Source organism: Pelophylax lessonae (assembly GCF_965119305.1).
Source record: "Pelophylax lessonae genome assembly, chromosome: 1".
Lineage (NCBI taxonomy): Eukaryota > Metazoa > Chordata > Amphibia > Anura > Ranidae > Pelophylax > Pelophylax lessonae.
Window position 1 is genome coordinate 34,475,710 of NC_138768.1, and position 12,457 is coordinate 34,488,166.

The 12,457-nt window shown below is 45.0% G+C and overlaps 1 protein-coding gene across 2 annotated transcripts in view; it reads right to left on the minus strand.

Moving 5' to 3' along the window:
* PIGO (phosphatidylinositol glycan anchor biosynthesis class O) overlaps positions 1-12,457 on the minus strand; it is a 66,444-nt gene that overhangs the window by 18,461 nt on the left and 35,526 nt on the right. For both annotated transcript variants that reach the window (XM_082243708.1, XM_082243709.1), the window contains exons 5-6: positions 7,131-7,290; positions 3,167-3,346 (exon numbers count right to left, since the gene is read on the minus strand). In XM_082243708.1, coding sequence (XP_082099834.1) covers positions 3,167-3,346; positions 7,131-7,290 — 340 coding nt within the window. The remainder of the gene's footprint in view (positions 1-3,166; positions 3,347-7,130; positions 7,291-12,457) is intronic.

Below are 12,457 nucleotides of genomic sequence, written 5' to 3' on the forward strand. Positions count from 1 at the left end.
GCTGTCTGCTGCTTTGTTTCTCTGCTATAAACATTAATCACTTCTGACAAGTTTTCTGGACACCAAGAGAAAAATGGTGACAGGGGAGGGACCTACAGCTGATTGACAGCCTCAGCTCTGTTCCTGCGAGCGGTGTGTAGGGGGGGTGTGTCCCTTCCTTCCAATCAACATTCAGAGCACTCCTGACTGAGCTCTGCAGTGTGTAATTTCAGCTCTCTGCCCCCTTTTTTCTAAACTCTCAGACAAGCTTATCAGTTCAGCACTTTGAACAGATGTAGAGAAGACTGCAGATGAACAGGTATCACTTATGTAGGAGGATTTTTTTCATTTCTGTGTATCACATGAGACCAGTCACTTCATTAGGTATATGTGAGGGTTTACAACCACTTTAAGTATTGGCGTGTGAACGAGGCCTAAGAGTCTGCATAATTATTAGTTTAATAATTAGTAGGCATTGTTAGATTTTTGAATTCTTGCTTCAAAAATAGATTCCAGAGACAAGTATTGAATGCAGTTACCATAGTACCGAGTATTCCGCTAAAATGTAGTGTCACACACTACCTACAACCTATCACGAATGTTGCTGAGGTTCTTATCTCTTCTACCTTCTCTGCTCTTTGTCTGTGCCCTTCACTGCCTGTTTCTTTATTATTTTCTCACCAGTCTGAGAATTAAATTCAAGTTACTAAACTTTGTGTTCCAAACACTTACAAACTTACCTCCCTCCTAGATTTCTGGTGTCCTACTAGAATATTGGTCTGCTCTGCTTTTCCACTGACTTTCTTTTGTCCTTCTCAATCATAGCCTCATCCTTTACATGACGCCATGACTTCTACTGCTCATCCTACCAGACTTTCCCCCACCCTAAATACTGTTGTGCTCATAAGTTTACATACCCTGGCAGAATTTATGATTTCTTGGCCATTTTTCTGAGAATATGAATGATAACACAAAAACTTTTTTCACTCATGGTTAGTGTTTGGCTGAAGCCATTTATCAATCAACTGTGTTTACTCTTTTTAAATCATAATGAAAACAGAAACTGCTGAATGACCCTGATCAAAAGTTTACATACCCCAGTTCTCAATACCGTGTATTGCCCCCTTTAACATCAATGAGAGCTTGAAGTCTTTTGTGGTATTTGTGGATGAGGCTCTTTATCTTCTCAGATGGTAAAGCTGCCCATTCTTCCTAGCAAAAAGCCTCCAGTTCCTGTAAATTCTTGGGTTGTCTTGCATGAACGGCACATTTGAGATCTCCCCAGAGTGGCTCATTGATATTGGCTGAAAAGGCCACTCCAGAACCTTCGCTTTATTCTGCAGTAGCCAATGACAGGTGGACTTGGCCTTGTGTTTTTAGGATTGTCGTCATGTTGGAATGTCCAAGAACGTCCCATGCGCAGCTTCCCGGCTGATGAATGCAAATTTTCCTCCAGTATTTTTTGATAAATGCATTCATCTTGCCATCAATTCTGACCAAATTTCCTGTGCCTTTATAGCTCACACATCCCCAAAACATCAACGATCCACCTCCGTGTTTCACAGTAGGAATGGTGTACCTTTCATCATAGGCCTTGTTGACTCCTCTCCAAATGTAGAGTTTATGGTTGTGGCCAAAAAGCTCAATTTTGGTCTCATGACTCCAAATGACTTTGTGGCAGAAGGTTTGAGGCTTGTCTCTGTGCTGTTTGGCGTATTGTAAGTGGGATACTTTGTGACATTTGAGTAGTAATGGCTTTATTCTGGCGACTCGACCATGCAGCCCATCTTTCTTCAAGTGCCTCCTTATTGTGCATCTTAAAACAGCCAAACCACATGTTTTCAGAGAGTCCTGGATTTCACCTGAAGTTATTTGTGGGTTTTTCTTTGCATCCCGAACAATTTTCCTGGCAGTTGTGGCTGAAATTTTAGTTGGTCTCCCTGACCGTGGTTTGCTTTGAACAGAACCCCTCATTTTCCACTTCTTGATTAGAGTTTGAACACTACTGATTGGCATTCTCAGTTCCTTGGATATCTTTTTATATCCATTTCCTGTTTTATACAGTTCAGCTACCTTTTCCTGCAGATCCTTTGACAGTTATTTGGCTTTCCCCATGACTCAGAATCCAGAAACGTCAGTGCAGCACTGGATGAAAGATGCAAGGGTCTGTCAGGAGTCCAGAAACTCATTGACCTTTTATACACACACACTAATTACAGGCAAACAGATCACAGGTGAGGATGGTTACCTTTAATAGCCATTCAAACCCCTTTGTGTCAACTTGTGTGCATGTTCATCAGGCCAAAAACACCAGGGTATGTAAACTTTTGATCAGGGTCATTTGGGTAGTTTCTGTTGTCATTATGATTTAAAATGAGTAAACACAGTTGATTGATAATAAATGGCTGCAGCCAAACAGTGACCATGAGTGAAAGAAAAGTTGTGTTATTGTTCGTATTCTCTGAAAAATGGCAAAGAAATCATAAATTCTGCCAGGGTGTGTAAACTTATGAGCACAACTGTATATCTCATCCCTCTTTCTACCTACTCTGACCATTTACTACTGATCAAGTAACTCCCACCAAATGCACAACCGCCATCTTCCATACCTATATAGTGCCCAGTGCTCCCTAACTCTTATGGCACTTTTCCACTGCAAGTACCGGCTCGGCTCTACTCGGCCCTGCTTGGCCCGGTCTGGTTTTCCACTGCATGGTACCGCATGGTACGGTGTTGGAACGGTTCGGTACGGTTTGGTGCGGTTTGCTTTTCCACTAAACTAGTACTAAAGTAAGTGGGTGGGATAACAACGATTCACTGACCAATCAGTGGCTAGTAATGACAAACAGTCAAGGCTGCATGCAAAGGATTGTGGGATATGGTATCGGTACGGCCCTCTTGGAACCACAACCGAGGTGGTACTGTTTAAGCGAGCTGTACCGTTTGGTTCCATGTAGTGGAAAAGCGCCGCCGTACCGTACCGTTCCTACACCGTACCATGCAGTGGAAAAGCACAAAAGCAAGCCGAACGGTTCGGTTCCATGCAGTGGAAAAGCGCCAATAGATTATACAACCATTCACAGGTTCCTCTTTATGTTTGCCTAGAGTTTGCCATTTGCACCCCTACTATGCCCAATATGCTGGTGCTTTACAAAAATAACAATAATTAAAGCTTGAATGTACAGACCTGCTGTGTGTTAATCTGATAAGCAGTTGTCTTTGCAAGGAGTGCTGATATGTCACCCTCATCTTCCGACCACCAGAAGAGGTCGCTGATCAAGGCTCCCAGGTTACTGTATGGGATGGGGACACCAAGCAGAAGCGACAAGCTTGGGACCAAATTCACCTGGGGGATGGCTTCGGGGTCCTACAACAGAACAACAATCAGATAAACAGCAGGCAGCTCAAAGTCAGAACTAAACTACAGCCTGAAATGATGTAAGGGGAAATAAGAGAGATATTTAATGTTCCTGTATGTAAGTTTACTTGAACAGGTATGTCAAAAAGTAAATACACCCCAAGGAAATGGTTGACTCAACATATTTGAACAGGCAAACATTAGATCTTTGCTTTAATGGGGCCTAAACATAAAGGTGATAGACTTAAACAATAACATTATCGACACTGAATTCATTTTCATGATCCAAAATTAGAGAGGAGCTCCAGGCTCCCCGCAAAAAATGTAAAGTCAGCAGCTACAAATACTGAGCAAATACAATACTGAGAGGGCCTGGGCATCTCTCAGTCATCAGACTTTTAAAGTGATTGTAAAGTCAGAAGGGTTTTTATCCTAATGCATTCTATGCATTAAGATAAAAAGCCGTCGGTATATAGCAGCTCCCCTAATACTTACCTGAGCCCCCTCTCTATCCATCGATGTCCACGAGTCTTTTGGCCATCCGGGACTCTCTCTCCTGATTTGCTGAGACGCGCCATTGGCCCCCGCTGCTGTCAATTAAAGTCAGTTAGCTAATCAGGAGAGCGATGTGATATGTCCCAGAAGACTGCGAAAGAAGGAGGAGTGCAAACAAGCAGAACTTCCCCTTTTGGGTGGAGCTCTGCTGTAAGAAAAATGCAGCCTTGCACAGTGGAAAAAGTAAGTACACCCCGTATATTTACCACCACTTCAAACCCATGAAATTTAGAATCTGGGGTTTCAGATTTTGTGACAATAATTACAACCTCCTTAGGGAGGTACAGTATGTGGGTGGGACCGGTCTTATTTAAACCTCAGTCTGGGGTTCGCTTTGCTATTGACAAGTATGGTGTCATCATGCCAAGAATATTAGAGCTCTCTAAGGCCCTCATAAAGAAGGTTGTGGATGCCTAGGAGTCTAGGCCTCTTAAAAAAGATCATCCAAAGATTTGAAATCATTCTTCTGTAAGGAAAATACTGTACAAGTGGCGCAGATTTGAAAAGACTGCTAATTAGTCCAGGACAGGTTGTCCGAGCAAATACAACCCATGAGCTGACTCTTTGATGCTAAAGGAAGTCTCCCGGAACCCCAAAATTTCACTGCAGAGTGTGCTGGTATCTCTTGCAACAGTTATGGTCAATGTGCATCCATCCACAATCAGAAAAAGATTAAATCAAGTCCTACATGGTAGTTGTGTTAAGAAAGAGCATTTGCTGTCCAAAAAAAGCATTACAGATTACAGTTTGCCATTGGGCATATAGGCCAAATATAGACCAGGCTTTCTGGAATAATGTACTGAAGACTGATCAATCAAAGAGTTGTTTGGTTACAGTAACAGTAGACGTCTGCCGCAAAGCGAAGAAAGTATTGCAGGAGAAAAACCTCCTAACTGTGAAGCATGGTGGTGGAAGTTATAGTTTGGGGTTGCCTTGCTGCTTCAGGGCCTGGGCATCTCTCAGTCATAAAGTTATCAATGATGCATCATATCAAAGTGAGCTTGATGAGAATGTGAGGCGGACTATCAGAAAGATGAAGATGAATCAGAAATTGATTTTTCAATACAATAATGATCTGAAGTACACAAGGCAAATCCACCAAGGAATGTCTTGAAAATAAATAGGAGGGGTATGGACTGCCCTAGTTTTGGAAGGGGATTTCACTAAAGGAAATTCACAAGCATCTTGCAACTGTAGAAATTTTGCATGGAGCAGAAGTAAAAAATGCCACCTAGTCAATATCAGAGACTTGTGAGGAGTTGTAACTCAGCTACAAGAAGTCATTTCTGCTACTGAGGGCAATACCAGCTTCTGAGACAAAGACTATACATACTTTTTCCACAACACACCATTGCATCTATTTTTTTTTTGTTGAATAAATAATTGAAAATGCATTTTTTTCTTGTGCTGTTTTTCAAGTATATCACCTTTATCTGTAGGCCCTGTCTGAATAAAGAACTAATGCAGGATCACTAAATGGCGGACCATGGTCCTGATCCAAACCGAGTCAATGTCCCACTATGGTAGCGCACTTTAGGAGCCAGCTCTTCCCCTCAGCCACAGCTAGCACTGTCTTAATTGCAGAGCTGACACTGGGAAGCAGCACAGCGATGGATAAAGGGGTGGGAGCTAGTCCAGTTAACTGACTGGTTGCTAGGGCTGCCCTGCATCCTAGCAACCAATTCGTGCTGCCCTTCCGATGTCAGGTCTAGACCTGAAGTGCCTTCCGCCCCCTGCCCTGTGTAAGGTAGGACAGGGAAGAGGACTCTATTACAACTATGAAGGACAGGGAGCCGGGGGTGATGTAAAGGGGTTCCAGAAACCAAACTGTGAAGGAAGAAAGGAGGCGATATAAAAGGGGGCAAGGACAGGAATGGGAAGGGAGTGATACAAAGGGGGGGGGGGTGTTTTACAAAAGGGATGAGGACAGGAATGTGAAGTAGGGCTGGGAACTGCAATGTGAAGGAGGGGTGCAATAAAGAGGGTGAGGACAGGAATGTGAAGGGGGGTGCTATAAAGGGGATGAGGACAGGAATGTGAAGTAGGGCTGGTAGCTGCAATGTGAAGGAGGGGTGCTATAAAGAGGGTGAGGACAGGGATGTGAAGGGGGTGCAATAAAGGGGATGAGGACAGGAATGTGAAGGGGGGCTGAGAAGTGCAATGTGATGGAGGGGTGCTATAAAGAGGGTGAGGACAGGAATGTGAAGGGGGGCTGAAGAGTGCAATGTGATGGAGGGGTGCTATAAAGAGGGTGAGGACAGGAATGTGAAGGGGGTGCTATAAAGGGGATGAGGACAGGAATGTGAAGGGGGGCTGGGAACTGCAATGTGAAGGAGGGGTGCAATAAAGAGGGTGAGGACAGGAATGTGAAGGGGGGCTGGGAACTGCAATGTGAAGGAGGGGTGCAATAAAGAGAGTGAGGACAGGAATGTGAAGGGGGGCTGGGAACTGCAATGTGAAGGAGGGGTGCAATAAAGAGAGTGAGGACAGGAATGTGAAGGGGGGCTGGGAACTGCAATGTGATGGAGGGGTGCTATAAAGAGGGCGAGGACAGGAATGTGAAGGGGGGTGCTATAAAGGAGGTGAGGACAGGAATGTGAAGGGGAGCTGAGGATTGCAATGTTAAGGGGGTGAGCACAGGAATGTGAAGGGGGGCTTGGAACTGCAACATGAAGGAGAGGTGCTATAAAGGGGTGACAACAGGAATGTGAAGGGGGTGATATGAAGGGGGAACTGCAATTTGAAGTAGGGGGTAATATAAAGGGGGGCAGAGGGCAAGAATATGAAGGGGGGCTGAGGACTATATTGTGAAGGGGTGGATAATGTGTAGAGGGGACTGAGATCACTGATGCAATAACAGGATTGTGATGAGAAGGCTCTGAGGCTACTGCCATCTGCGTGTAGGCGACCTATTTATTTCAATGGGCTTCCTTACATGCAAAAACGCAGAGAAAGAAGTTCATGCCCCCCCCCTTTTTTTTTTATTTTTAAGTTGCGCCATACCGAGTTGCATTGTACTGTGACTTGCAAAAGCACGCCGCATTTGCCAATGTGCAGAGGTGCCACTAAGAATTAAACGTACTTCGGGCTCTGCTGGAAGAAAATTTTACTGAGTGGACCTTCGTAAATTTTAATTCAAAAAGTCAACCATTTCCATGGGGTATACTTAACTTTTAATATGACTGTATATAACATATACATATGATCATGTTTAATCAAATGAACAATTTCTGGATACCTCCAAAAGCTGCTTAGAGAAAAGAGGGGCTTTGCTGTACAAGAAGAGAGCTGCAGTCACTTCCTTCTCACTGTCTCCTCCATGGTCCCCGGTGTCTGTCATCCCATGGTCCCCAGCCACCACCAGTAAGGTGTCGTCATCCAGGTGTTCTATGAGGGAGCTGTGGGAAATATTTATACGTAATGGAAGAGTTATGAGATTTCTGGGACCAGCGGGGTCATGGTGATATCATGCCATAAGTGTTCCTCTCATGAAGCACTTGAATTCTAACATTCTAAAAGTGGCCATAGATGGATCAAAAGTCACTTCAGCAGGGACCAGAGGAATTTTGATCCATGTGTGGCCACTGCAGTTGCCGATCTAACAATATAAGTTGCTCGATCAACATCTGCAGCACTGATCTGTGTGTATTCTGATAGCTAGGGAGTCTCCCCGCTGTCAGAATACAATAGCTCAGTGCTGCGGATTCCTCAATCCACCTCAAATCTGTTCTGAACCAAAAAATAAATCTGAGCCATGTATGGCCAGCCTAAAGTGGAAACCTCAGACATGAAATACGAACAAAGCGCATCCCTCTATAGTGTGTACTTGTCTCAATCCAGAGCACTAAGTGTAATTTCTGTCTGCTGCCTCCTTCCTCTGCTATCTGCATTAATCCCTTCTGACGGGTTTTCTTGACACCAAGAGAAAAAATGGTGACAGGGGAGGGAGCTCCAGCTGATTGAAAGCCTCAGCTCTGTTCCTGTGTGAAGTAGGCTGTGCCCCTTTTCTTCCAATCAGCTCTCCTCACTGGGGTTTTGAGGAAGCACAATGTTTGTGTGAAACGCGTCAACCTGATATATTTGACTGTGTCCTGGTGGTAGTACTCATTGCACAGTTTATGCAACAAATATTCTTGGACCTGCGGTGGTGTGCAGCCAAATTTATTTTGTATCCAGTGTCACAGAAGGGAGCTGGGGCTAGCACCCAGACTACTGAGTTCATCAGGACTTTACATTTACCTGGAGCAGCATATCCCACACATAAAAAAGTGTGCACTGGTGAAACCAAATGTAGCAACAGCAGCTAGCACACAAGGGTGAATATGGAGCAGCCTACCTTCCCTTTCTTCTCACTAACTTGTGCAGAGTGTAACTTCAGCTCTCCGTCCTCTTTTTTTTTCTGGAAGCTCAGACATGCTTCATAACTTCTGTACTGCAGATAAACTGGTACAACTTACGTAGGAGGATTTGTTTAATCTCTGTGTACCACCTGAGGCCAGTTACTTCACTGGGTATATGTGAGGGTTTACAACCACTTTAAGACAAACAGAGATATCAGCTGTGTGCACCTACAAAAAAATCTGTGCAAATTGCAACAAGGTGCCTCTGAAAAGTGTGGCACTCCAGTTCACCTTGCCAACAGACAAGTGTGGCAGTGCACAGTAACACACTACCATGTGCTTTTTTTTTTACTGCAGACATTCTGAAACTGCAATTTAAAAATAGTGCACTCAGGCACATTAGCAAATCTATGGCTCTAGTAGCATTTCTAGAAAGTTTCCCAGCTGCTGTGCAAGACGTTGGATTCTCTACAACCTCTTAGTTTCAGCTCTGCTGGCTGTATAGCTCAGAGGTCATAGGTTTGACACTTCCTGCTTAGTATGTAAGGGCAGAAGTCTCATACCCGGAAGCAGGAATCCAGCCTGGAACGCATGAAGGGGACGTTGACCTGACGATGCTTTTCGCGCGCATGCGCTTTATCAAGTCCTTGTGGACGGAATTGTCCCCTTCATGCGTTCCTGGCTGGTTTCCTGCTTCCGGGTAGGAGACTTCCACCTTGTGCTTCTTTTTTTTTTTAACAGAAACGTCGCCTTGTGCTTCTTAGTTGCGGGGACGTCATGCAGTGAGTGTCAGCGGGCCCGGCTCCCGCCTGTATACGGCCCTTCGGATCATACCGCTCATTCACTGGCTTTTATTGACTTCCATTGTATTTTATCTTTGCTAATTTCTCCAATAAACGGTTCCTTGCAACCATCGGCCTGTTTATCACCATCTTGATAAACCAACATCCAGTTTCCCTTTGGTTGCTTGTTGGATGGTCATTTACAATAACCGTGAGCTCCGTGAGGCTCTGAGGAAGAGGCGTAGGCCTCGAAACGCATCAGCCGTCATCCTAATAGGACAATGGACTTTCGTATGGACTACTTCTGACACTCAAGTTTCTGAGTCCGATATGATTGATTTCATCTGCGTTTGTGAGTAGCCATTTTTATGTTACAACAATAAAACCATTATTGAGGATAATGCGCTAGGTCGGTGCGCCCTTTTTGTGTTTTTTGTTTGCCGTACTGTTGGACTGCCCCAGTCCTTTAAGGCAGCAAGACCATAGCCATCTGAGTCCTGTGGGAAGAGCAGTTGGGGAGCCTCGTTTTCTGAGCGCAGGAGAAAGGTGTGTCTTTCACCTTATTTTATTTGGAACACTAACCGTGACGGCTGCACCAATTTGGTTTGGGACCATTTACAGTACAGGTGCCGAAGCGTCAGTGCTGGAACTCTTGTTGCCCTTTCAGAGAGCGGACTTCAGCCTGCTCTCTGCTGAAAACGGGTCACAGGAGTGCAAAAGGGATTGCACCCCTGTGATCCATAGGTGAAGCACAGCAAAACGAGCTTTGCCTATATTTCTCCTTTAATTGACCCTGTTTCTTTGCCTTGCACTGGATATTTTCAGAGATGTATAGTAACTAAGTAGAACTACTTCACTACTGTACTTAAGTACCGAAAGGCGGTATCTGTACTTTCCTGGAGTAGAATTTTTTTCTCCTACTTCCACTTTTACTTCACTACATTTTTTCAATGATTTCAATACTTCTACTCCGATATTTTTTTTTTGTGCTGCATAGTTACTCGTTACTATTATAAAAACTACCACTGCCAGAACAGTAGATGGCAGGTTTCATGAAGCTCAAAACATGTGTATTATCAGCGCATACGAAAATAAATGCTACTGTATGTATAAATAAAAGCTGCATTTGAAATAATAAAAAACAATATGATGTTCAAACTTTTGACTTCTTTCTTTTTTTTTTTTTAAAACAGTGAGGTTTATTGAAACTTTTGGTACAATACAAAAATAAACCGTGCATTGAAACTGCGATCAGAGTCATAACACATTGGGGTACAAAAATACAAATATACAAAGTGATTAACACCGAGAAACAGAACAGACATAGTAAAAATAAGGCAGTAGTCAGTGACTCTCCGTCGGCCCAACACTCGAACAGAAAATATTGGTTTAACAGGGGCGGTCAGCATAAAGTAGTTACCCACTGCATTACTGAGCCGTATCAGGGCACTGCACCCATTTGTCCCAAATCTTGTTGAACTTCTGAGGGCACCCCCTATGTTTATATAAAAGTTTATGAAATGGGATGACACTATTAATTTCCTTAATCCACAATCCTAGAGTAGGAGGAGTAGGTCTCATCCACCTCCTGGCTATCAATTTACGTGCTATAAACAAAGTTTCCTGAAGAAATATGACAGTGGATTTGGGCATCTCTCCATCTGGGTAGACCCCCAGGAGACACTCCTTAGGGGAGAGTTGTAGAGGAGACCCCATCTTGTCATGCAGAAATGTGACTACTTGTTGCCATAGAGTCTGTAATTGGGGACAGCTCCACAATAGATGAAAGAAGGAAGCATCAGGGTCTCCGCACATAGGACAAGAAGGGACCAAGTCAGGGTGATATTTGGACAGTCTAAGTGGGGTGAGATAAGCCTGGTGTATTATAAAGGTCTGGGTTAGGCGATCCGACAGTTTTGGCGACACTCTGCGGCACGTCTCCAGGGCATCCTCCCATTCCTCATCCTCCATGGCCCCCACACTGCGCTCCCAGCGGGTCTTAAGTGCAAAAGCCAAAGTGGTCGAGGAAGGTGTGTGAAGTTCAGAGTAGAACATGGAAATAAGGTGACTGGGTTCTGTACTTTTAACAATCTCAAGGGTGGTAACCGATTCTAGCTCAGGAGGGCCGTCAGGGAATTGAGATCTATAGGCATGGGAGAGCTGTAAGTATCTGTAGTGCATGGGGCCCTGGAGCGCAAACTGGTCTTGCAAGGTCTCGTAAGACCGCAGACCAGTGGTCGTGGAGATATGGCTAAGGAGAAGAATACCCCTCCCACTCCATACTGACAGGTCAGGGATGGAAAGGAACTCACGCAATGTACTATTATGCCACAGAGGGGTGAATGTGTGAAATGGAGGGCACCGAAGCCTGGACGCTACCACCTCCCAGATCCGACAATAGTGGTATAGAAGAGATCTGGGGCACAGGGGCTCCGGCGAGCCCCTGACGCCCCTAAGGATAACTAGGAGGGGGTCCCCGAGGGGATGAGCCCACCCAGGGCAGAGCAGGGTCAAGAAGCGTTCTCTATCCGTTTTATCTATGTGAAAGAACTGGGACAACTGAGCTGCCAGATAGTACAGATTAAAATCCGGCAGGGCCATTCCCCCTAGATTAGTAGGATTCTTGAGTTTGCGCCAGGAGATCTTGTGCCGGTTAGCACCCCAAACAAAGGTCTTGAGGAGTGATTCCATCTGCTTAAACAGCTTGAGTGGCAGGTAAATAGGAGAGTGCCATACAACATAAAGTATTTTGGGAAGGAGAATCATTTTAATTAAATTGACTCTACCCATCACTCCCAGAGGTAATTTGGACCATACTTGAATTTTAGCCTTAAGCAGAGGGAACAAGGGTTGAACGTTATCCGGGACATAATCTGCTGAGTTAGCTGTCACCTGAATCCCTAAGTATTTAATGCGGGATACACATTGTAAGGCCGGGTTTGCGGGGGCGATCGCCTGCGGGCTCTCGTCAAGCGGGAGAATTTGTGACTTATCCCAGTTTATCTGAAAACCGGAGAATCGTCCATACCGTTCAATTAAAGAAAGGGCCGTGAGTAGGGATTCTCTAGAGTCTTCCAAATATAACAAAGTGTCATCCGCATACATGCTGATCTTCTCCTCCAGCGGTCCCTTACGTAGGCCTCGAATCCCGGGATGTGCTCTAATGGCCATCGCCAGGGGTTCCGCGGCCAGGGCATACAGCAGGGGGGAGAGGGGGCACCCCTGTCGAGTGCCACGGGATAAAGGGAAGGCGGTCGACTGCCAGCCATTTGCCAGGACCCTAGCTACCGGGGCGCTATATAGAAGTTTGACCCACTTAATAAAATTAGGTCCAAAGCCGTATCGGTCCAGACAGTTCCATAGAAATGGCCACTCTACCGAGTCAAATGCTTTAGCCGTGTCCAATGAGACCACCACCCTGCCACCCATTCCGTCGTGCTGTG